A 27,087-nucleotide genomic window follows, 5' to 3' on the forward strand; every position below is an offset into this window, starting at 1 on the left:
TCAATTCTAAGAAGTTACATTTCAATTCAACAGCCCCCTAACTCTAGAACCTTTTATAGTTGACAGCAGACCCTTAGATAAGCAACACTTCTAGTTTTGTTCAGTTCTCCCTTACTATAAGGAAAGGAGGTTTGCTAATCACTGATTTTGCTTTTATGAAGAACTATGGTTTTGGTCTTAGATCTGTACTGCTGCTCATCCTTAAGACAATTCTAGAAGGATACGATGTAGATTTGTACTATTAATTTCTAGAATTCTGTCACACAGAAAGCAATCCAGAGACTACAAAGACTGACAAAATTCATTTATTCCTCCCCCTTTATTGACTTTTCAAAGAAATCCACCATGGAACAATACTATCTGAGATAGAAGATATTATTATGCTACTGCTGCTTAAAGAAAAAAAAGAAAAAAAAACAAAGAAAAAAGACTAGTGGAATGAAGACAATGTTAAATTCTGATATATCTGTTATTTGCTTAGAGCCCTTATTATGGGACACTCAAAGTAGAGGGTAAATTCAGTGGTATTTTATGTGCCAGCTAATGAAGACAATAACTGCAATAATGGAAACACAAGAACTGATCAGTGTGTATGTCTTCTTAAAGGCCAGTCTGCACTACATAGGCAGTGGTTTTCATTGTCATGCAGGAATGATTCGGCTGTCTCTACTCACTTAGGCTTCAGAGTACTCACGTTTTTAGGGTGCCAGATTGCTTATTTCTTTTTGAGAATATAAGATGGTTAAAGGTGAAAGCTCAATCTATAAACGTTGATTTAGAGCATGCTATGTTTAAATTTTATATTTTAACAGAAAGTTATCACCCTAATTCCATGCTTTAACATATAACAGCAAAAATTCAAGTCTTTATACCACCTATGTTAAATTCACCTGTTACATTAAGAGGCATGATCTGGCTTAAGCACATACCACCATGTTAGAATATACCTAAAATAAGAGGTTTTAATCAACTATGTTGTGGTTTAAACACCACTTTTCAGACATAACTCTACATTACTTTTGAATTTTTAACATACCTTAATACCTTAAAAATATACAAATTAAAATAAATTATTCTTATATATTTCTTTATATCAAAGAAGAATCTTCAAACTTTTACAAAAAACAGTCCAGAGGTAAATATGTGTCATATCCCACTAGTCAAGAAGTTAAAGTAACTGACATTACTTCCAAGTAGCTTGCTTCTTTCAACATACGGTTTATTGTCCCTTCTTCCTTTATGACTTTGCTCACAGAAATAAGGCAGACCATTTTATTTCAGAAAAATGTCTCTCGACAAAGCGGGCAGGTGGATTTGTTGCTGGATGTGAACCATTTGTACTGAAAGAGAAGTATGAGTTCTTAATATAGGAAAAAAGAACAGTTAAAAATCTTTTCCTCTTATGTATTTGTGTGTGTGTGTGTGTACACGAAGTACACAAGCTTTATACTGAACAAACAAACAAAAGAAAAACAAAGACATTCTTGTCCAGTCTAATTTTAGACAGAAGTAATGTTTTCAAAGCTGCATGAATTCCTCTATTGTATGGCAATACACATGCCAACCTGTACCTGCATACTCAGTAACCACACAACCAGTGCCTATGATTACTTGGATAGAATTAACTGTAAATTATCCAGATCAGCAGGATTTACTGAAGAGCATGCTGTGTAAACTAAATTTAAACTTTGCTGTTCCCATATCTGAGCTGCTAACATCAAAATGCCGTTGCTACACCCTACATAGATGTAATGGCCAAAGCCTTAGAATACAAAATAGTTATTATCTGTATAGTGTAGAAACTCCTCTCTCATTACGTGCCTTTGCAGCTTAGTACAAAATCATGCAAATTATTGGGAATTCACTTAATCCCAGATAATCCAACAACAAAATGGGAAACCGATGATTGCACTAGAAGTACCTTGTTCAAACTATTAATGAATGGTTTGCCTACTTAGAAGGATTTAGTGTAGGTACTTACCAAGCAAGCTGAATGAAACTTCTTCTTACATGTTCTGCAAGCTTTTTTGGGAAGAGAATAGTTGGAACCATGAATGACTGAAAAACAGATCATGCAATCTTCTACACCCTCAAAACGTTTATCCACGTTATTTTTCCACAAAGATAAGCCTTCCATAATACTTCCATTCTAACAGAGAAAAAACAGTTATTAATCTACTATAGAATTCCTTCAGAGTATTTTTACTGTTATTCACAAGCACATAAAGGAAACAAAGCCTCTAAAAAATCTGAAATTATAAACTTTAAAATCTGAAATAACATTCAGTAATTTATAAAGCCAACTCATGAACTACAGATAGTAGTTTTGAAATCTTTTGAAATGCAAGTAATTCTCACAGCAAAAGGAATGCACTTCTCATTTCAAAATTTTCATTCATTGTTTTGTTCTAGCCACAGATGTGCAACTAATCAACCACCAAACTCTTAGAATTTCACGTACTGTGTTTCTTTTCCAAAGTATAGTTGGAATGGCATAGGGTGAACACTGGCCCATCCCTTATGAGATCTAGATTCTCATCTTTGGCTGTGGATTTATCAGGAATTACTAGGCAGGTAAAATTACCTACCTCTTTGTTTTAGCATCTGGAGAAAAGCAGATGATAAGAGTGATCAAATCTATAAAGTCACATTTGAAATGTGATGAGATTCATTATATAAATCTAAGTACTATATTACTAGGAATATTTTTCTAATATCAGGACTAAGTTTTCAAAACTAGGGGCTTGCTCTAAACTCACTTGATGCGTTAGATATGTGCTTAACTGTAGCATCCAATTGCGCCATTGCTGAACAGCCACACCAACTCTCTTTCCACTCTCAACTGTTATGGACCCCAGTGGGTAATTTGTTGGAAGCTGTATTATCAGTTCAATAAATATATCATCAACTGAATAGGTAGCAATGACTTCCCGTGCAGCAGACCGAGCTTTCACCTATGAAAAAAATGCAAGTATTAAAAATGTCCACAACCTGAGAGATTTACATGCCATTTCTAGCCTTACATTAAATAACTCTCTTAGACCAGGAAAACATTTTTCTCAAAGAAAGTAAGAAATATTCTCGTATCTTGGCAATCTGAAATTACCAGCCATTTTTCCAATCTAGTGGCTGATTATATTTTTTAATGAACCAAACAATCTTGCATTTACTGGAGTCCTCTACTTTTCCAGCATTCATAAAACCCATTTTTTCCAACTTATTCTAATATACACCAATTTACTATATAGATTGCAAGCTAAATTACGTTCTCATCAGTCATATGGAACAACAAAAATGAAATCATATAAAATACTGTCATACAGTCTTGTTCTGAGAAGCAACATTTCTCTATAGATGTGCAAAAAATAATAATAAAAAAAAGAACAAGAAGTCTCACTAACCGTCATGCCATTAAATAACTGTGTGCTAGTTTGAACAGAAGATATTTCCTGTGAAGAAAGCACGCTGCTGACATATTTGCTTGTAAATTTATCTACAACATTGAAGACACGTTTCTCACAGCTATTCCACCAAAGCCTAACCATGGCTGGCAAGTCTTTCAAAGTTATATGATACACAGTACAAGCCAAGTGTGGAATTTGGGATGACAGGGCTCCAGTTCCTGCGAGAGAAATAAAAGGATGTTGAAATACTATTAACAAATTAGTCACAAATGTTGCTCCTTCCACATCATATACAAAAAAATATGTATATATATATAAAAATCAATATAACTGTGGTAATAGGAAATTCATTTACCTGCTCTCCTTCTAACTTCATTACTATAACTGATTGACTCCACTTTTCTCTACGACTCTTGTTTCTTAGACTAACACTTCATAGCTGGAAACGCATCTTCTAACTTAGAGATGAACTCTAGGTGGACTACCAGAAATCAAGAATAATCTGGAAATTGCAAATTGCTCACTTCGGAGTGATCAAGCAGTAAGATGTTTGGAGCACATTTGAGGTTTGCAGAGTTCTATGGAAGTATATAAACAGATAAGGAACATCCTTCTTTTGAGATGTTGTTTTAGTAATTCCCCAAACTACCCTACTTCTACATTTCTTACTGGCAGCCAGATAAACAGTTTGGCAACATACAATGATATTCAAGCACAAAATTAAAAAATGAAAACCCAGTATCTTTGCAGGTACATAAAAATGCATATAAACATCTAGAGTAGAGGGGTACATAAAATAGCATTTTCAATGAAGTATTTTATTTTTTTTTAAGCAGAAAGGCATATTTAAGCCTCAACAGTATCAAAACTCTCTCAAAATGCACGAACACCATTTTTTACTAACCTTTGACATCTAAATGAAGCTCTTCAGTAAAGAAGGTTTTTGTATCCTTATTCGGAACTTCTGAAGTTGGCCCAGAAAAGACAGGGTTTTCAGGCATAAGCCTGAACAAGTGATAAAGCAGTTTATTCAAGCTTTTTGTTCTTCTAAGGTATTGTGAATAAAGAACTCGTAGCTGGGTAGTATTAAAAAAAAAAAAACACACAAAAAGCAGATGAGACTTAATAAAAATAGTTTTCTCTGCAAATAATACAAATAAGTTTCTGTAGGGAAGAAGAGCGATCCTGAGATATGGAATCTGTGTTTAGAAGAGAGATTCAGCTCTCTGCAAACTTCTGAGCAACTAAAAAAGCATAAAATGTAGCAAGCTTGTTTGAAAATGACAGAAATAAACAACTATTAATGAACGTTGTTTTTTTTTTTTTAATCAACTCCAATACTGCCATCCCTAACTATAGCATACAGAAACCTAGATCTATTGATGCTTTCAGAATCCCACTAATTCCACAAAAAATGGAGGTAGGAAGACACATAATTAGAAGAATAAAAAGGCTGAATGAAACCTCAAGGCTCAAACCATGTAAGCGTATTTAGAAATGCATTTGAAAGTTAAGTGCTCTGAGCATATACCTGAGAAGAAGCCGCTTTGAAGAACGTCAACGTTAACTTCCAAGTGAGCAGATATCCAAGAACAAGGCAGAACTCATCACTCAAGGGCTGAATAACCGCAAATTCTCCAACTGGAATGCATTCTAGGATGTTTTCTAGTAAGAGCTCTTGAGTGGCAAGGACAGACATAAGAGCAGCTGGAGGCGATCTATGGAAAGATGTTACCTGGCATTATAAACTCAAAACTTCAGTAGAGCATTAACTGAATTTATATTCACAGCCTTCCTAGCAACCTTTTAGTAGACCTATGTATATAGAACATCTAAGGAGGTCTTTTATTACAGGAAAAATTTACTTTCAGATTGGCACACTAGTGCTAAATTATACCAGTTCTTTTTCCTGAGACAGAGCGTTGGTCTCTTTACCTTTCAGAAGAAGAATATAAACTGAATGCTGATCCCAATCTGAAAATGTGAATTTGGTCTATGGCTGAGCTGATTTAACCTATGTCAGGGGATGCTTCAATTTCTATTTTGTCAAGTCACCAACAAGAGAGCAATCGAACAATGGATCTCCTAATCATTTAATGTGTTGGGTGTGGCTTTTAGCAATGCAATATAACATCTTTTGCAGTTCTGTAGTAAAGCATGCTATTAATTGCTGGGCTGAAGATTTTTTATTTGTTTTTGTTTAAATCAGATACTGTATTCCCTCTTCAAACCATTGACTTTATCAGATTCAAGATGTATAAAACACCCGGGTCAATTTTGGAGGTCTTTACGTTTAATTTAATTCATGGATAAGTTTGTCTAAAAAGAATACTCCAGGAAACTGACGTTACTTGTGCAGCTAGAAATATTCTCAGTATAGCAGTCCCATATAAAAACTCTTGAGATTGTACAATGGAACATATATGCTCCAGTTACTTTAGTAACTGTACCCAGGAAACTATTAAAAATGTTATTTCCAGTTTTAGCACAACAGCAGATTTAATCAATTTTATTTTTTATATTCAATATTTATACCCCTACTGTCAGAACCATGTTATTTTTCTCTTTTAACATTTTCTGGCAGACACTATTCTGCTGCAAATCAACTTTTGTAACAGACAATAAAAACAGGGAAAATGGTAGTAAAAAAAAATGAGGAAAAAATACACACAATGCTGATTCTTCCTCTTCATCACCATAGCATTTGAGATCTTCATCATCAAATTTAGGCAATTCAGGCATTAATCTACAGAATGCAGAAAAGAAATGAAATTTCATTTTTACTATGTTCATAGTATGTGTGTAACGTACTGTTCTTTGACTATCAATGTCAACATTACTGATAATCAATATAATCAGGCAAATACTAATTAAAACCTTTTTGTAAAGTAAAGAATCTTTAGGAGACATGTCATGCAAAGTTGGTTACAGATCGACAGCAGCCAAAGAGCTTGTAGCTCTGTTCAGCTTTTCTGCAAACTTTTTAAACATCCTGAGTCATGCTAAAATAAATTTCCCCATCTCAGAACAAAGCTATACTGGGGCATTAAGTTGTAGCAAGTACAATGGTTGCTTCTGCTCAAGTCAGCTGCTCTGCAATCTGAATTTTGAGAAGTCAAATGCATACTGTTTTTCAAATTCTGTATTCTTTCTGTATTAAAGATAACCAAAAAAAGTTCACAAGAATACCACTTTTTTTTTTCACTTTCTTACCTAAATTAGAGAAAATAAAATGGTCATGCTGTTTAATGATACTGTGGTTACAAGATCAAACTTGGAATGTTTCCAAGATCAAACTTGGAATGTTTCAGTTTATATTTCAGGACATATAAGCATTAAAATAGGTGCTAAAGAAATAGCATTCTAGTTACAACATTGATATCTATGTAACTATGGTACAGAAAATAAAATTGTATTTTCCTGTACTGCAGTAAAATTTCTCAGATTTAATCTGCTTTTATAATTAAATTTAGCATTCATAGCTTTAGAGTCTATACTCTGATCCAGAACACAAGTTGCCCAGTTAAGTATTTTCTCCCATAATGACACATAACTTTACTAAACAAGTACATGTTCTACAGTATATTGGAGAAAAAAAAATAATGAAAAAAAAAAACAGGAAGGAGGTGAGGAGAACAAGAAATTTGTTGATTCTTACTTATACAACATGTGGTAGACAGAAATCTGTACAGGTCTAGCCCGGAAAAGCAACAATGGAGACAGTGTGTTTAACAGAGTCTGTAGTTTATCTGGAAGATTTGTTTTCTGGCCTGCAACAAACTTCGCTGGCAATTTATGGTTTAACAACTGGTCCTTTGAGATGTACGTTAGAGCTTCGCCCAAAGATGTTAATACAGAGTTCTGAAAAGAGCCTTCAGCTGCAGTTTTGGTTTCTCCTATTTAAAACAGAGACAGGTAAGCTGTGATGCAGAATGTTCAATGATACCATAAAAAAGAATAATTAGAAACCACTCACATTGTGCTTAGAAGAATTCATCTAATATTAAGAGCCAAAGAATATATTTCCTTTATTAATTAACGTGTTCAGGAAAGCACTATTTTTTAATGAACTATGTTACGGTAATATTCCTAGAAATTGAAAAATATAGCCCAGCAAGCTCTATTTCAGAATAGGCTGATAAGTATCACTAGCTAACAGCCTCCTTGCCAGTTACCATATACTTGCCTGTGACTTTCACCAACAAAGGTAACAACAAATTGTGAATTCCTTCAGAAAAGAATTCTTTCCATTCACTGATCAAGTTCACAGGAAGGTTTTCAGTAGTCTCAGGAGCTGCAGCTTCAAAGTAAGCACTAAGGGCAGATGCCAGGTCACAACTGACACAAGCAAAAATCTGCACAAGTGGGATATGATAAAGCAAATGGTTTTCACATGTTGTCTAGGAGAAAAAAGAGGAATATTTCTTAATCAGAAATCTGCTTTGAAATGTGTTTTTTTTTCACGTTCCCCGTCTATAGCCTGAAGTGTAGTTTCACAGAAGACTAAGCTGCAAAGACTATAACTATTTGAAATAAATAAGTCTGAAAACGTAATCTGTACCTCAATAAGACATGCTAAAATTAATTTCTAAGTCCCACCGATGTTTCAAATTCTAGATTGCTTCCCTTATGTGACTTTCTTTATAATGGCAGACAGAAACTGCCACCAAGTGGATTTGAATAGAAATGTATGCAACTGCAGACAATCTATTGCACTCGTAGAGCCAAGTGAGCCTAAACTGCACATGAAGTGAGCTCACTTCTCTCTCCCAAATATAAAATCAACATCATGCCTGTATTTCCAAACTGTAGAAAGAAACTAACAATGCATTATTGGAAACTGGAAGTTATCGAAGTGATTATCAGAAGAGTATTTTGTTTCCCCCAAAGCAGCTCCTTTTAATTTTTATAATTACTAGATTCACCCCCCCACACCAAAAAAAAAAAAGAAATATCATTAAATCTTAAAAATATTCCTAAGCAATTGATTTATGCAACAAGTTTTTCATAAAAGTTCTTTCAGAAAAAAACTTAGAAAAATAAAGTTTTGAGGCACATACTGCTCAGGTAAGATTAATCTTGAGACCAAGAAAAGCCACATGAAAGTTTCCACACCCTGGTGATATTTTCCACTGTCTAGCTGATTTGATTTTGGAAACAGAAGATTTGGCTGTCTTACAACTAGAGGCTTATTTCAACCTTCTCTATAAAAGCAAACCTCAAACTAGAGATTTAGTATTGTTTGAGCTTTGCCAAAGCTCAATGAAAAAAAAAAAAAAAAGAATTTTGTGCAATTCTTTTTAACATTATGTCAAATATTTGCTAAACTGAGATGACTACGTTCCTGCCACATCCAGGGAATGATTTAAAAAGTCAGCTGTATCAATAGCTGTATCAATGCTGAAAATGTGACATAGGCACTCATGTGGTATGTAAAGTTTATATTCTTAGTTCCATTTTGGCATTGAGATACAAGTTATCCTTGAAATGATCCTTACTACAAAGTACTAGGAAATTAACACACACTAGATGAAAAAAAGTTCATAGAATCACAGAATGGTAGGGGAAACTTTGGAAGAGACCCTTCAGGATCACCTAGTTCCAACCCCCCTGCTATGGGCAAGGACACCTTCCACTAGACCAGGTTGCCAAAAGTTACAATTGTTAAGACAACTGTCATTCTGAAAAGACATTCTGATTTCCATTCTTCTTGGCAACCCTTATATATTATTGTTCAAACCTAACTGCTGTATGTCACAGCTTCTACAATGTTTCACTGATATCCAGATATCCACCTTCCCATTTTGTACAGATGTTCACATGAACAGGTGAACTTTTAACATACATCTTTCAAAGTCTGAGGATAAATTGTTGACCAGAGAGCCCACTAAGGTAATAAAAATGTAGTTATTTCCTAGTTTGTTTGTTTTTTTTTTTTGGAAATTCCTCCTTCCTTCCCCCTAGCCCTAGCCAAAACTGGTCGAGAACCTTCAGAGGGCATTAGGGGATTTTATTATGAACTGCAACACCATGGTTATTAATAGTCTCTTTCATCTTACCTCTAACCAAGCCAGCATGGAGCACATGATAAAGTCCCATTCATTATCAGCCAAAGGAGCTGTGGAATACTTCAGCAGCAAGGGAAGGTAACGGATCATCTCTATGTTGAGACCCAGCAACTGAGCACTTGTTTCTTTCAGATTGCTGAAATAAAAACAGAGCTAAAGCTAACATATTGTCATGTTGTAACCACAACTACTTATTTTCTTGCCTTTGCTACTCTTAGGACAAACTAGTCTTGTACCAGGCTCTCTGCCCTAGGTGCTTCTGACACTGTATTTCAGAGCTAGGATCCCACCTCTGCTACCAATCCTAAATAAGTCAATCAACAGGTACAAAACATATAATCAGAGGTACTTGCTCATTTGCATGTTATATTAACAAATTCCTAAAATTGTAACACAAACTGTGAAAATTAGCAATTTTAACTTAATCACTGCCACAAAAAAACACATTTTTAAATTAAAAATTGACTTAAAATAAAAGCTCTCAAATGCCCCAGTACTGTATATTATTCTCAGACTGTGTTGCTTGTGCTTTTCTAACTTTACTCCAACAAATAAACATCAGTGTATTTTTACTCCTTGTTGGAAGTTTAGCTTTCCAAGTTACATTTTCAGGTGCAAAATTAAAAAGACACTTAAGTTTGGTACCCAAGTCTTCTTTCTGCTATCTAAATAATAAATCCAAATTTTGAACTGAGTATCTAGCTGCACGTGCAAAACTGGTCAGTTCTGTACACTTTGGAAAACAGTTAACATCTAGATGTATAAACAAGCTCCTGGTTTTCCAGCCTTCCTTACAGGCTTAATGTCAAACTAGCGTTCTTATATCTATTTATCTTCAGATAATTCCCTTCAGTATACTTATTAGATACTTAAAGATGGATATATTAAACTGAGGGATGGCGTTCTACAAAGGCTTGAAAGTATAATATGAAAGCATCAGATTACAGTTTTAAGTTACAAATTGATTTTGAGTTAACGACCACCCTTTGTTTTTAAACTCTTTAGAAATTGAAAAAAAAAAATTATCAAATTGTCTCAAAGTTGTACCCACCAGCTAAAGAGAAAGCTGTCCTCATTATTGTTTTTCCAAGACATTATGATTTTTAGTATCCCAGGTAATAGATGATCACAATCAATACGACTGTCATTCAAGCAGGAGTTCAAAATGGAAAGACACCCAAATGCTCCTATGACATAATAAAAACATCCTCAGTAGGTCTTAATTATCAGGGCAGACAAACATTAGAATGTTTGTCAATTGATTGGATACTTTAATATTAACATCATGACATAGTTTGGATAATAGCTAAGCTTTTTTCTTTCAACACTTAGCCCACAGATGCCCTTGGTAAATCAAAATTACTGTACCCAAACCAAAAAAAAAAAAAAAAAAAAAAACTAAAATCACTAAACCAAAAACTCCTATAAGAGTCATACTTGATTTACACAAAAAGGAAAAATACCTGGTAAGATTTAAATTTAATTGTGCTATTAAAAATGTAGTATCCCAAACAGATAATTGGACAGATAATTAAGTAAATGTAAACACAAAGTATGAATTCCAATACTGTTGCAAGAGTCATAGCTTTAGTTTCACAGTGAAATACTACTGTTGCATTAGCATTGTTTTCCATTTTTAAGGAAAACCGCATGCACCCAGATCTCTTGGAGAACAAGAACATTTCTTACAGGCACGATAACACAGAACTGAGTTTAAGTATCACATACACGTTAACAAAAAAACACACACTTCAGTTAAGCAGCAATGATTTACAATAAATTTACCAGCACTTTCCTGCTCTGAAAAAAAACTAAACCTTGAATGGTGAGCCCACATCCTACGTCACACTTAATGGGAAAAATTGCGTATATATTGTCTGTTCAGGAACCCCTAGCAAAATGAGAAGCAGCAGAAAGGAAAATGCAGACCAGAGTTACAAACGAGTACTCTACAAGGAACAGAGTAGCAAGGGAACAGTGAGGATTCTTCTTCCTATTTTCTGTTTAAAGTTTCAAGGTCCCATTTGGTTGGTTCACTGGTTCACACAGAGCCAGGACAGCTTAACAAAGTCTGAAGAACAAATGTTAGGGAAACTGTAACTGCAGTAAGATTCAAGATTCCTCTCAACTGCTGCATGAAACAAATACTGAAAATTTTCACATTCTGAGGACATTCATTTGAAAGAGCTCATCTGAAAACATGAAGACACTGCAAAGGGACAGATGTCAACAGTTTAAAATGACCAGTTTCTTCAATTTAAGTACAGTTCTGTTATGAAAACGAGCAAGTTTTCAGGTTTTTACAAGATTTATGAAGTATGTTCACGAAACCATGAAAGCAGTACTGAGAGAGAGAAGATACTGTGTACGTGTTCTTGTTTGTTTGTTTTAACTGCATAATAAGAATGTAGAAGGACTTTGTATAATTATTTCCAAAGACTGCTCTTGAAAAGCAGTGAGTTTGTGAAAATTAACATTTTTTCTAAGGGACATTCAAAGCAATGTTGTAACACATCTCAATCACCTCATTAAGTCATTTTTCAAAAGCTGTTAAAAGTGCATGCACAGGATCTCTGACTGAGCATACTATACTATCCCATGCACTGGATGAACTGTTCAAAAATTATACGAGCACTTCAAAAGAGTTTGGGTGCTGAAGCATCTAAAATCAATCACAACACTACCAGTAGACAACAGAAATAATTTGTATGCTATGTGAAGCCTAAATGATTAACTGAAAACTTTAATATTTACAAATGTGTCTAAATCAGATAGACTGATACTGCTGAAAGTATTTTGATACTGCCTCACTTGTTGTTTGATCTATCTTTCAAGTTCTATTTAGGACCAGGATGCATAGCCTTAGTAAGACAGAAAACCACTATGCCAAACAGTCTAAAAGAAGTATGCAAAATGAAAAGACATTTTTTTCTAGTAAAATTGATACGATTATAATTAACGAATCTTAGCTAAAAGCAAACATTATTACAAAGTGACATTCTTAAATTCTAGTGAAGTGCACTGAAGTAGAAAACATACTGACCATCAGTACTGGAGAGCTCTGTCTGTGCACATGTCATAAGTTTGGCCACGCAGTGGAAGACCAGTTCTTTCTTTTCTTCCTCAGTTAAAAAGGTTGATAAGCACTGAAGTGTATGCAATCTGCCCTCTGTTAATGGCAGAAACCTATTCATGCAAGCAGAATATCAAAAATAAGCAAACCCCAAAGTTTAACTACTAAACAAAATGTTAACTGGTTCATAATGAACACAGAACCACCTAATATTCTGTGATGTAACTAATTACATACATTACAGTGTTTCACTTTTGCACAACACATACATATACTACCAAATTTTCAGTCTTCACATGTCATTCATTAGAATCAGTATCATTTATCATCATCAATATTTGCAATGTAAACTTTGCATAAAAGGTCATAGGCAACAGCATTTAGATACCCTTCGCTTGTCTTAAAAAGATGTTTCATCTCACAGGATACCGCATTTTCTGCACGTATCAGTTTGGCCATGGTTAAGGACCAGAGTCTTCCATGTTCCTCTGACCTTCAAAAGAAGAAAGACCCCGGTTAATAACTGCAGATGAACAGTGTTTCACAACAAAAGTGTTTTATGAAGCATCAATATACAAAAGGAATTATGGTTGCACTTAATACTCTATACAAGGCAAAATATAAAGACAACTGTATTTCAATTCAGGGTTGTATTTCAGCTGAGGTTTTACTTGCTCTTACATACCTATCAAATACCGTTTGCTGAAGGTCAGCTGTATTACTAAGCGTCCTGAACTTCTCATATGTGATATGCATTTCTTCTAACATATGAAGATATTCCAGAAGCAGGTAAGGAGGATTCTCCAATTCTTCAATCCATTGTAACGAATACAACAGCTCTGCAACTTAATTAAACAGCAAAAATAACTACTGAATATACTCAGTGAATATGCAAGAAGTTTCAGCTTTTTTTTTTTTGGTTATATTTTAATATAGTTTTAATGCATTAAGAAGATGACATTTACACATAACTTCAGGTACTTCAGAGCATGAACTGGGTATCTGCAATTGCATCATAAAATACAACGAAAAAGTTACAATAATCTATTCTAGACGTTCAGGAAATTTTAAACCCTAAATCCTCTTATTTTTTTAATACACATTTCTTGCAGACAAGGCAATCAAGAATTAAGAAAAATTGCTGCCTCAAAATATCTTTACATTACATCTAAACACTCAAGTTATTATTTGACAGCATGGACAGTTCCCATTACCCATTCATTCCAATGCACCATACAGGCTTTGGCAATCAACAACTTTGAAGTTCATTGTAAATTTAAGCTTCTTTAAAATTAAAGTTCTGTTGAGACAGCATGTATATAATAGCAAAAAGCCCTAAAAGTGTAAGCACTACACATACTTTTAAAAGAGAACTAAAATAAAAAAATAATAATAATAAAAAAAAACACATAAAGGGAGAATGATTTCTGATTGTTATATGCCAAACTTTACCTATTCATTTCTAATTATCAATTAATGTTGATTTAGAACTAGTATGAAATCAAAATTTAAGTTTTTTTCACTATAACTTACTTATATTGTCAATTTTCTTTCTTTCAGCATCATCATTTCCATGGACCACACCGTTTTCCAATACAAGCAACACCATTTTACTTAATAAGGCTGAAGTACACAGATGCCCTGGAAGTTTAGTTGTGCCACATAGCTTAACATGGGATCCCAAATGCTCACAATTCATACTCAGCCTTCCTTCCAAAAGAGGTTTGTGCATCCACTGTAATATGTACGTAAAAAGCATATGAACAAATAATTGACATTTTAATGCTACAAAGAAATAGTAGTTAAAAATTCATACTTATTAAAAAAATAACCATGAAAGATACAAATTTACACCAAAAGCATAGTGGCCAGGATCACCCACTCCAGTATACAAAAAAAAGAAATGCGCAGCAGTAACCTAAAACTGCATTGTTGCCTTGGAAATAAATGTGTGCCTTTAGAACTCGATACGATATTACAAAAAATAGTAGGGTTACTAAAGATTGGTAGTTGGACAGGAAACTATTTCCTTCTCCCAATCTACTCATATCAGCATTTTGTTTGCAGTCAGCATATCGTGTTCCTCTGCAGATATTACTGTCTTGCAAAAAAGAATCTTACAGAATAATTAACTTAAATATAAGAACATCTTCCTGGGGTATATTCTGTCAGACAAGATTTCTGAGTTGTGAAGCAAGTTGCTGGTATTCCATGAAGAAAAGGATACTTTCACAGATTTTGATTTTCTCCAGCAGTAGGAGAAATGGGCCCATAAGAATACAGATTTTGTCCTCCAGCATAGGTTGAGGCTGAAAAAGCCACTGGACAGACATGTATAATCATAACTGTAGTGTTATGTCAAGGACAGAGACTTGGAAACAGGTAAGATTGACTACATTGTGAAAAAGTCAATTATCACTTTCATACCTCAGCAGAAAGAGACTCGTGCAATTTCACCCACTCTGTTCTGTTGGGTGTAACATGCTCAACATAAGCTCCCACCAGACAACCCGACTGTCTGTCAGCTTCCAGAAGTGTAGACAATAAATCGCTAACTGCAGAGATCAAAACCTGAAGGCTGAAAAAAAGGGAAAACGATGCAAATAAGTTTGGCACTATGCAGCAAAATCCAGCTCTTTTATACCATATATACAATGCTATTTACATGCTGTTTTAATTATGCTATTAGCCGCAGTTCTCACCTCTGACAGGCTGAAAAAAAGTAAATAATGCAGATGTATTACAGTGTATTATGAAATGGACATGTACATTACAATTACCTTTTAACATCCAAAGTGGAAGACTGAATTTGATTCTTGATCCACAGTGCAGATTTAAGCAAAAAGGTGCTGCTCTGTTTCTGCATACTCTGAAGTTGATGGACAAGTGACTTTACACCAGACATCCAAGTGTGTTTTAACTTACATACAAGTAAATCTATTATAGAAAAAAAAAAAATATATCCTATAGCAACAAACACATGTCTAAAGGTACTAGAGCAAGAAGAGAATTCTCTTTTCTATACAATTACGTATGATAACTGTCATAGGGGCAAATATGTAGGTTTCCAATTGTGCAACAATTTTAAACTCATGGTGATGATAAATATATATATATATATTTTCGAGTTACCTGTTAAGTGTGTAGCATCTTGCCTCTGAGCACACAGTTGGAAGATGGTAAGCAGCAAGTCTTCTGAGGATGGCATCAGTAAACACCCTTTAACTGAGCTGAAAAAGCTTGAGGCTACATCGCAGATGAAAGACACTGACGGTTCAGTATTTCCAGCTTCTGAAAGGTCTCTAGCTTTAGACAGAGCCGCTTGAAGTTTATCAATAATCTTTTCGACATAAGTTTCCCCAATCAAAGATTCTAGTAGAAATAAGGACAGTGTGCTTTGATAACCTGACAAACATAATCACTCAAAGACATCATATTAATATGCACTTGTTTTTTATTTACTAATATTGAAAGTAAAAATCTAGCAACAAAGTAGTTTCAGTCTAAAGTATGCCAAAACTCTCATTATTCAACAGCCATTTCAGATCACATAGCCAAAGGTCCAAATAAACAAATATCCTTTCTCTAAACCAACTTTAACAAAAGGCATGCCAACAGAGCAAATACAGAGTGATACCTCTATCCCTTTTATGTATTCCTAATTTCTGGCAACCCATTTTAACAAGCAAAACAATGCACACATGGTCCATAACCACCAATTTTTATATTCTGTTTTTGAAGGTAAATTTTAGATAGTATGGTTTAAAAGCTAGCATTATTTTACAGCACATCATCTAATAAATCCATCTACTGAAGTTCTCCTCAGTTTTTCAAACTTGCAAATCTGAATCTGTTTTTTATACATTGACTTTTGTTTACCTACACAGACAAAAAAAAAATGTGATGATCATGATGCACATGGTGCTTATGAAACTAAACTGGACATGATGTTTGGCTCAGGTTAAAAAAAATAGGAGGAATAGATATTTCAAATTAAGTACTCTGGAAGATCTCAAGTTCCTTCCGACATTCTACAAAATGTAAGTGCAGTATTTACATTTCATGAAGTCCAAAGAATAAATATGCTTACCATTTTTAAAGTGTTGTGACAACACCAAGCTCAGGACAGTCCACCTTTCTGAAGAGGCTGATTGTGTTGAGGCTGGTATGGGTTTTAAACCCAGGTGACACAGATCATCTGCCAGCATTACAAGTCTTTCTCCAAGCGTATCTCCTTTCAGCCAGTCAGAGACTAAGGAAAGTTTTGTTGTACTTGAACATGCCTGAATCACAGGAAAGTCATTCTAATAATCTTTTAAGGGTATTAACTTCTATTACTAAGCATAGGATTAATATTCAGCCATCAGAAATAATACATGAAACCTACAAAAGTAGAGTGGGAATCATATCACTCCACAAGAAGTCTTGTCTGTAGGTGCATATGCCTGTGATAATTCCCTCCCCCCCTAAAATAGCGACAGATGCCTAATCTGCCACTATTTTATGGCTTTCTAAAAAAATATACATGAGCATACGTAACCATTTTCAAAGCAAACACGCACACAGTGATAGTCAACAGAGAATGATGATTAGATGATTAATATAGATGATATACCTAAAATTATCAGTCTAATACCCAACCCCATTTTCTCTAGCTTAAAAGGAATGACCAGAAACAAATCAGAAATCTGGTTCAAAGTGCAAATCAATCAAAAACAGAAGGTAAAAAGATGCTTTTTAAGTATGTATTTATATGTAATGTATAATTTATATGTATTTATACGTAAATACATTATTATATAAATATATATATATTTATATATTTATATATATTCAAAAAATCATTTAATTTCAAAGACTAACCCCAGACTTAAATGGGGTTAAAACAACACACTGAAACTATTATTACATGATTTTATCATTACTTTAAGAAAAAGAAAAAAAAAAAAAAAAAAAGGTTAGTCTAACCCATATAACACAAAGCTAAAACCAGGGAAATATTCAACACCATGCAAAACAATAAAGCCTGAAGAGGTACCTTCTGAATTATCTGAAGAAAAATAATCCATTTTAAATCCATCTGGAAGGAAAACAGAATTGCATAAAAATTAACAGAAATTATTTGCTGAACTGGAAGTATTTAATATACATATATATTTTTGTTTGTTTTACAACTTTTCTGCAGAAGATAAGCACAAGTCGCTAAGTTGCAGGAACAAAATTATTGAATCACAGAATAGTTTGGGTTGGAAGGGACCTTAAAGTCCATCCAATTCCAACCCTCTTGCCAAGGGCAGGAGCACCTCCCGCTAGAATGATTAGTAGATTAGTTATTTGGCCTCTCAAGTCTCTCTCCACCACATAGACCAATAAAGGACTGTATTTAAGAGAAAGGTTGCTAACGACTGATATAAAAGCACACTGTACAAAGAAGCACATAAGAACAGAGATTTCCTGATGTTATTTATATATGTGTAAATATATGTATATATGAGTCAAATATCTCATAAGCTTTCAATCCAACACTGTAATGTCAACCTTTTCTAAGTCTACCTTTAGGCTGAGCTGATGTCCAAATTCATGTAGAATACCTTCCATTCCACAACCCCAAAATATTCATTCACCACAGTCCATGAAAAGAGTAGTAACTTCAATAACATCTAGTAAGAAAATTTACAATACCTTTGTTAAGTCATCAAGAATGACTTTCCTTTCGTCGTTACTGCTGCAACAATTAAGCACACTGTACAAAATATCAACCAGAAACTGTACGTCTTTCCTCCAGTCTTCTTTCAGCCAAGTTATTAAATTCATATACAGAAATTGTACAGATGGATTTTCATGATTAACTTTTATTTCTTCTTGGGATTCAGCAGGAGTAGAACTTGTGTCATTTCCCTGCTCTAAAAGTACTTGAAAAACTCTGTCTGAAGAAAAAGAACTGAGCAGGGAAGAAAGGAATTTCAAATGCTGCTCTGACTTCTTTTCATTGACATACACAATACTCAATTCAGAGAGGTTACAGACTAAATTTTCTAGTGGTTCTTTCCTTAGAAGTGAACTATGCTGTAGGTCAGCCTGAATTTCAGAGTCACTCTTCTTTCTTACTTCTGTGAGCTTTCCATTCTCTGTGTTCGTTTCAGATTCATCCTCATCTTTAAATTTGATTTTTACAGATTTTCTGTTGTTTGGTTTTGCAGTAGTCTTTGGATTCTGAAGAACTTCTAGCATACCAGATATGGCAAACAATCGTTTCTCATCAGCATCCAGCTTATCAACATGAAGCACACACAATTTTAAAAGATGGTCCCAAAAATTTGACAGTAGTTTCTGGAAAACTTCTGTACCATCATCACTGGAGACTTCAGCTTTAGCTTCCCAGGAGCTCAGTGTTTCTGCTATTTGATAAAATAACGGTCCATTTTGTAACTTGGGCTCCTGAAGTACAGCATCGATGATAGGAATTAGCTATAAAAGCAAAAAAAAAATAAAAAATAAAGAACACTGATCCAACTACATAAGCATTTTGTTCTTTGTAATACCAGGAAAATTAACATTTTGAAAAAATATTCTGGAACCAAGTGCAAAAGCCTCAGAAATAATCATGCTTATAAACATAATAAAAATACACAGGATGCTTGATTTTCTTTTCCTTTTTCATGTAATTTAAACTGTGCAGAGGTATGGCTGCTTTTCTAGCAAGGAAAACATTGAACAACTTAAGTATTATTTTTTTCCATTAAATCCACTGAGGCTTTCAACAGAGAAGTAAGTCTTCACAGAAATGTATGTTTACCTTTCTTTAACTTTGTTTTATTAAATGTATACATGCAAATATTTAATAAATACCTGGTCATTTATTAGCATTTGATTAATTTGTCTTTGGTCATCTTCTTCATCTACTTTCTGTAGTATGGCAAAGCGCAGACATTCCATAAAAGCAGTTATAATTGCTGAACATTCTGAAGGACTGGCTATTGCTCGCTCACTCGACAACCTGTGGAAAGGTAACGTTGATGGTAGGGGGAAGACACTCGGTTATCTGTGCTTCTGAGAAGCCCAGTACTTGTGCGCTTCAATGCACAAGGTAACCTTGAGTACGTTGCTTTTATCCCGACAACACCAATACAAAAATGCATGTATGAAGAGTTAAAAACAGTAAGTCCAGCCACGTAATATAGACTATATTACGATAACTTTTTCATTTTGTTTTAGCATTCAGTGCAGGGAGGGAACTATCTAACTTGAGGAAACTTACCCAGTCAGGTATACTGTCTACTGTTTCACCTATTTGTCAAAACTCATCTTCAATTTTCTATATGCTCTTCAAAACCAATCATTACATAACGACTTTCTCCAACAACTCTGTTAATGACCATCCCAAAAATCAAGAACTGAATTTTGTTTAAATAAGTTGTATTTTAGTCTTTCAGAAAATGATGTATATATGCTTCAGTATATAAGGCATAAATATGTAGTATTTAAATTACATTTGATAGACAGTCATTTTTCACATTTTAAAGACAAAATATGATAGCAGTTCAAATCCTTTAAAATCTGTATCATGAGAATTCAAGTTCCTGCATACAGTAAATTTCACAACCACCATGCTAATCCTCACTAACCTCTGTAATAAAAAGTGAGACCCCTGCACTAGTGAGAGGTGCCTGGTATCTCAAAAGTCACTCAACTTTAAATTCATTTTCTATTTTAAAACTTACAGAATAAACACTCTTATCTTTTCTTGTCAAAGTTCTATGCTTTTGGCAATTAATACATTAAATAAAAAAAGACGGTTGAAGGTTTAAGCTGACCGGGACAGCTGCAAAGGACTGACTCTAGCATTGGATAAAAGTATTTTGAAAATATAGTTTTCAAATATCATAATGAAAAGAGTTTTTTTCCACAAAAATACATGATGCATGCATATTTAGTTAGTATCAAATGATTGACATATAAAGGTACGTCAATATCCTTGACATACCAAGTCAAAGGATATAATTGCTTAAAAGAAGGTTAGTCCTGTTTCCAAACATAAATAAATGAAACAGATAATAAATAAATAAATACAGTTTGTGGTTCATACCCTTGAATTATAGAGCTGAAAAAAGTTCTGAAATATTCCAGCTTTGGTTCTGTGATGCCAGGAGGTACCTTGCTAATGAATGGCAAAAGATTTGGGTATATAACAGTAGCTAGGCCTCGTCCACCTTCTCGAAGCACTGTCCACAGCTTTGGTAGAACTCCCTTTTTGGCATTTACATGACTCCAACAGTCCTATGGAAAGAAATATTTATTGTAAATTAAATGAGAGTACATTGACTTAGAAGAACTCCCTACCTAGACATTTAATCTATCTCCATAAATCGTAGCTGAAGAATGTTACTGTAAAATTTCAATTGACTTTCAAGTATTCAAGAAATACAGGTATTTTTAAAAACCACTTTCTCCTTATTTCAACTTTTGAATATTAATAATTTAGTGCAATAAAACTGTTCCAGTACTGTTTAAAATCAATGAAATTTTGTTATCAAACTGCAATTAAAGACTTCTCTTTAATGATACTGTATTTAAGAATGCTTCAGAAAAATCATTATCATAACCGCTTCTGTATTCAATTATCAGTTCTTATAATTGAGCATAAGCAATTATTTCAAAACCCTAACTTCAGAAGCATCACTGACTTCAAAACTTCCCGAAAAATCTTCTGATGGTTACAAAAATACTTCAGCATTTTCCTCCCACACCCCAAAGATTTTTGTCACCTGATCTATCATACTACAAGATACCTATATTTATAACAAACTGAATTAACAAAGATTTGTTTTCCCACTAATTGTTACAGTTTATACTAGCAGTTACAAAGTATCTGCAACATTAAACTCTCAAAACATACCAGTCTATGAGGAACACTGCTTATCCTGCTATTAAATTAAATAAACCTGGTATTTTACTTTAAAAAGTTACGGACCAAATACCAAACTAGAAGAGGAAACCAAAAAAAAAAAAAAAAAGACTGAAGAACTGAAGATCATTTTTGTAACCTTTAACCAAAGAAAAAGCTTTTAACTATTTTTAATCCAAGGGATTCAGGGTAATTTAATTACATTTATAAAACAACCTATGCTGTATACAAAGGGAAATATTATGAAAAAAATATATTAAAAATATATATATAGGAAAGTTACACTGTACTCTAAGGAGGAGGAAGGAGTGTGTCCCATTGATAAATTCATGTTAATAATTACAAAGAAAACACAGTCAAACTGTTCTTCCATATTCTTCCTTCACAAAGAACTCTGGTGCTCACTCAAAAGTTAAGTGTGACATTCCAGTAAAACACCTGCTCCTCAGGTTTATTATATTACCTCAACAGTGGCAATAACATAAAGTACAGCTTCCCAAAGAGCAGGACACACCACTGCATCACTGTCGTCAATGCTGAGAAGAACAGCAGGACAAACTCTTGGTGCTTCACCTTTCACCAGCTCAGGCAAGTACTGGCAAAAAGCAGAAGCCAGCTCAAAGAAAGCTGAACGGACCTGACAGGACAGAGAAAAATAAAAATGTCAGGCAAATGACAATACATTGCCACAACACGTAGCTTTGTAACATTCCTTTCAAAGTTAGAGAGTAACTTACGACAAGCAGCCCTGTATTTTAGCACATCAGCAAAGGTTTGAATATTAGTAAAAATAAATATTTGATAAACCTGTTTAAAATTTTAAATTCATTTGTTTAGGAATAAGACACATGTTAAACATTTCATTTTATAATATATGTCTGGAAAGGCACATTTTTTCCAAAAGTACCTTAAAACATTTTAAAAAATAACTACGAGAATAAATTCAACACTCTGTGTAGCTATTGGTCTTGGCAGAGGCAAGATAAAACAGTTTAAAAAAAATGAAAATCTAAAAGCATTATGAACACAGGCAGTAAACTGACTTTTTTCTTCTATATGAAAGGACTACAGACTGCTTAGAAGATGGCTGTGACACTGAAATAATATATTAGCCTATTAGATAAATTTTAAAACAATGTTGTCTACTTAAGACCTAGAAATCTGAAGACTATTTCAAACATAAACCACCAAACTACAAAGATCATTCTTGGAGAACAAAAGTAATTAATACCTGCTTAGATCCAATGTGTTATCTTCAAGTAAAATCCAACAAAATAAATAATTAAAACAGAATTACCTGTGGTGTGCTGTGTTTGCCATATTTCCAAAATTTGTTTTGAGACAGAAGTGACATTAATTTTTCCTCCAATGACTGCATCTCTTTCTTTGGCAGCATGCTAAGCAACTTTTTTAAAGCTAACAAGGAACAGGTCAAAATCCGGAAAAATTTGGCTTCTCTTTCTTCCTCTGGTACAGTTCTAAGAAAAGCAAAACAAAGGCAAATTGTAAATTAATCAACAGGCTTTAAGGGTACCAAATTACTTTATGAAGTGTTAGAAAGAGTTTCAAGTCATCCTGTCTTCCAGCTATTCATAAATACTATTTCTAAAAGATCTGAAAAAAGAATTGGATGACTGATAAGTATAAATGCTTTTGGAAACATAAAGTCCCACAGAAAGTTGCTGGGATCTGAATTCACATAACTATTCTGTCTTTTGAAACAGAACTAAATCCACTGCCTCCGGGAACAAGAACAAACCCAATACAGACCAAGACCTACACCATATATATTAAAGCAGGCTAACATACTGAGGATCACTGAGCGTATCAGGTGTTTCTTTCAGAAGGTGATCTTGAAGAACCTGAAGGGGGGGAAGAAAAAAAATTATAAATATACACACACAGAAGAACCTAATACTTACACGTAAGTCTGTAGGTTATTCAGCTCTACAGTAAAACTTCAGAACCTGAGTCAAGTCTCTTAAACATATTTTAGATATGCTACTGAGAAAGGACACGATTCAATGGACCCGTTAAACACAATAGCTGTGGTACTGGTTGAATCAAAACTTCATAATACTTTTTAAGTTGCAGTCCTGTGCTGACGTGCTTCTGGCAAAAAGAAGCCAAACTGAGACAAAACAAAATGGTTATGTTTGTGTATGATGGGCTAGCAATGCAAACTTTCACCTTTTTAAATTCAGTTTCACGTATGACCGGCAGAAGATCATTAGCCCTGGAAAGAACACCACTTGTAGAGGCTTTCTGAAAGTGTTCAGCATTCTTTAATCATTGCAGATAAGCAGCTCTTGCCTCATTATTCCATCTGTCTGCAACATTATCTGATGACCAAACATCATTACACAGAAATAAAATTACCTTACTGAAATTTAACCATGAATAGGTGGGGGCTGGATGAGTTTTAAACTTCTACTAAAAGTTGACGTATACTCACACAAAGCTTTAAAGACATGCTAACTTACATTAAGAATTTCATCTTTACAGAATGCTAAGGCTTCGGGTTGCTTGCTTGAAGGAAAAGCTTTTTCAAAAGCTATTTTTGCAGCAGAAGCAGCAGGGGAGTAAGTGTCACACTGAGCAATCAGCCAGTATCCCATGATACTTTTTAAATAAGGTGCCAAGTGTTTTTTTACTTTAAGAATCAGTTGCTCGAAAGACTGCTGAGTTGCTTCTCGAACACGGCGATCGTGATCCTGTTAAAGCAAAAAGAAGTGTATTTTTGATGCCAAGTAGTTCAAGGCAGAAATGACCAAAAAAAAAGTCTCTTAGTTCAGCCATTTTTGGATTGAACCAAGCTATGCAGTTTCGAAAATATGCAAGTATCCCTACATAAAGGGGAGAGTCCAACATAAGCACCAAATATTCCCAACATCTTGCACATCCAGAATTGTAACCTTTTCCTGATACACGCAACTACAGCTGCTATCTCCATTTTATACAAACATTTAACAGAAAGAAAAAAAAAAAAAAGGAAAGCAGAAAGCCTTGAAGACAGTTTTTGGATTAAAACAAGCATAAGCCTACACAAGCTGTGTATCACTTATTTGCAGCTATCCATTATTTGTGTATGTATTTACAACATCTTGACTTTCTAAGCTCTTGGCTCCCAAAAGAAACGTTAGGAATTGCTTTAATGTACAGAATAGTGATTCATTCACTATCATGTTTAGAACAGTATCCAGTCCAGACAGTTTGCAGATGTATTAAATGTCATACCAGAAAATTATGGATTGGCTGGCTACATATATATATATATATATATATATATATTTAATAATAAGCCTGGCCAGATATTAATCTTAGATCAAAAAGATAATATACTTTTCTTAACAAAACAGCACAATCTCTCTATCTGTTCTGGTATCCACATAAAAGAACTTTTTGAGAGAATAAATATTTTGTAATCCTTTTAAGATGAAGGCCATATACAACATATACAGCAAATACAGCCCAGGCATCAACAGTTCAAGGTTCCACCCACTGCCTACATGGAAACATCTCTATAACAAAGAATGCTACTCTTTTTTGTCTTATTTTTTTTTAATTTCCTTCTAGAATAAGCCAGCAATTCCAACAAAATTAGATATATCAGTAGGACCACATTACAGGTTTTCACAGGAAATATCCAGAGAAGTTTTTAATTTAGATACTTTAGTACTTACTAGTGAGATTTTACAATAAATTCTTGGCCAGTAAGGAAGAACACCTTTAACCACTTCGGCTTCTCTTTCTTTGCACATCATCCCAAACTCTTGCATAGCCTAAAACCAAGATATCAACATCATGATTTAAGAAGTGTCAGATATACACATTCTCTCGTTTACCAGCTTCTAGTAGACGCTGCCTCTATTTTCCCAAATCAATTCATTTCTAGCAATTGGTTATCCATAAAGTTAATTTTATGAATGCTCTGTCAGCAGTGCCTGACAGACCTTTCAAGTCCTCCAAGGTACCTTCTGTACTGCAACTCTAGTAAATTTACTGGTACAAACATACAACTGGCTACCACGGTAGATTCCTCTGCCATCCTTAAGAAAAAAGGAATGCTCTTCCAACACAGATACTTTTTTTATGGAGGACAAAGGATACACCTACTTTTAATTTTGTTATGATGTCCCTTTTAGAGAGTTTTCTCAACACCATTCGAAAATCAGCATCTACCAGGCTGTCTATTTCCTCTGCTCCTTGAACTGCAGGAACATATCCGAGATCACTCTGAGAAGTTCCAAAGCCAATAAACCCAGGCACCGTTCCACGTTCTTTGGCGAGGAGCTCTGCAGCTCGCCCGCTGCTAGAAGGCTGACAAAAAACAGGGACGTAAGTCAGTTATACTTGTCAGTCATTTTATTTACTTTTGCATGCATCAGACATTCAAAATAATGATTAGTGAATATATCATGTAAATCATTGTTACATAATTAACTTTCTATTTAAAACAAAGTCTCACAAAAAAGGCCATCCATACTTTAAAGATAGAAGTTTGACCTAGAAAAATGGTTTTCTCCGTAGAATCAGCATTCCATTTCTTTGTCATGACTTTAATGCACGAATACTTTATGATAAGCTACTGTACTTTTATACATATTCAGAAAAGGCATAATAGAAAAGCCTTTACATCAGTTAACACTTTATTAAAAAACTATTTATCCTCATTCCTTGTTTTTCCCGTTCTTCTTGTGTTATTGGGTATTGCAATATGGTTCCCAAGGAATGCTCATAATGCCATGGGGCAAAATTAAACATGCTTCAAAGCATGATACAAAGTGGGTGACACTGGTAGTAAGGGGGTGGTCAGACTAGATGATCTTGGAGGTCTTTTCCAACCCTAATGATTCTGTGATTCTAAAGGGCCAAGAGGAATTCTGAGGAACAGAGCAAAAGGGTAGGTACGTAACACAGCATATTGCTACCCCATCATCATTACAGGGAGTGCTTTGCAGTTCAACGTGTAACCCGGTTTGTCCCAGTTAAATCAACTCCTTGCTCATCATACGAGTGGCCCCTGTGGAAGACTGTCCTATGACTGAAAGACACCTTACGGTTCCGTGTCATTCCTTATGCTCCAAACACTCATTAATCCTTAACGACAATCATAGATTCGATTTTTTTTTTTTTTAATTAACGACAACTTGCCAAAGTTCACCGCATTTTCCAACCTCCCCGAGGCACGTACGCCACGTTTCCACCTGACTACGTGCCAATAAACCCTTTTTTTTCCTGCGGAGAAAACCCCAGCACCGAGGCCGCCCCTCCCTCCTCCACCTAGGCGAGCCTGGGGCCGCCCCTCCGAACTACGGAGCGGCTCCCGCAGGGCGGCCGCAGGCCCCCGGGGCCCGGCCCAGCCCGGCCCGAGGGCTGCCCCCGCCGCTCCCGGTGCGAGCGGCGCCGCCGTGTCGGGGCGGCGGCCGCCGCGGTGCCGGCGCTCACCCGCAGGTTGCCCTTGGTGCGCTGCTTGTTCTTGCCCCCCATGATGGCGGCGGCGCTTCCGGCGGCACGGGGAGCGCGCTGCGTCACGGCAGGGGCGGGGCCAGGCGGGCGGGCGGGACTCGCCGGTAGCGGAGGCGGCGGGGAGGTGCCGTCCGCGTCCCTCACAGGGGGTTGGTGCAAGCGGGTACC

General features: G+C 35.0%; 1 protein-coding gene across 1 annotated transcript; it reads right to left on the minus strand.

Moving 5' to 3' along the window:
* Positions 1 to 289: 289 nt before the first annotated feature.
* Positions 290 to 27,015, minus strand: LTN1 (listerin E3 ubiquitin protein ligase 1). The gene is made up of 30 exons (XM_035315557.1): positions 26,899 to 27,015; positions 25,567 to 25,770; positions 25,134 to 25,232; positions 23,934 to 24,164; positions 23,260 to 23,312; positions 22,748 to 22,928; positions 21,914 to 22,087; positions 20,632 to 20,822; positions 19,395 to 19,542; positions 18,228 to 19,013; positions 17,584 to 17,625; positions 16,636 to 16,828; positions 15,678 to 15,917; positions 15,326 to 15,482; positions 14,973 to 15,123; positions 14,079 to 14,280; positions 13,231 to 13,390; positions 12,934 to 13,038; positions 12,516 to 12,658; positions 10,524 to 10,659; positions 9,464 to 9,608; positions 7,591 to 7,804; positions 7,063 to 7,300; positions 6,076 to 6,150; positions 4,936 to 5,122; positions 4,309 to 4,480; positions 3,402 to 3,622; positions 2,760 to 2,954; positions 1,982 to 2,149; positions 290 to 1,340 (listed from the first exon to the last, which is right to left on the minus strand). Exons 1-30 carry the CDS (start codon positions 26,938 to 26,940, stop codon positions 1,278 to 1,280), a joined length of 5,316 nt encoding a protein of 1,771 aa, XP_035171448.1. The 5' UTR covers positions 26,941 to 27,015; the 3' UTR covers positions 290 to 1,277.
* Positions 27,016 to 27,087: the final 72 nt, after the last annotated feature.

Source organism: Oxyura jamaicensis, chromosome 1 (genome assembly GCF_011077185.1).
Source record: "Oxyura jamaicensis isolate SHBP4307 breed ruddy duck chromosome 1, BPBGC_Ojam_1.0, whole genome shotgun sequence".
In the NCBI taxonomy this organism is placed as follows: Eukaryota; Metazoa; Chordata; class Aves; order Anseriformes; family Anatidae; genus Oxyura; species Oxyura jamaicensis.

Coding starts and splice junctions, on each gene's coding strand:
- LTN1 (XM_035315557.1), bottom strand. CDS start 26,940: ATGGGGGGCAAGAACAAGCAGCGCACCAAGGGCAACCTGCGG. Junction 25,771..26,898: donor GCACCAAGGGCAACCTGCGG/GTGAGCGCCGGC, acceptor GTTTTTTGTCAG/CCTTCTAGCAGCGGGCGAGC. Junction 15,483..15,677: donor AGATGCTACACACTTAACAG/GTAACTCGAAAA, acceptor TTTCTATAATAG/ATTTACTTGTATGTAAGTTA.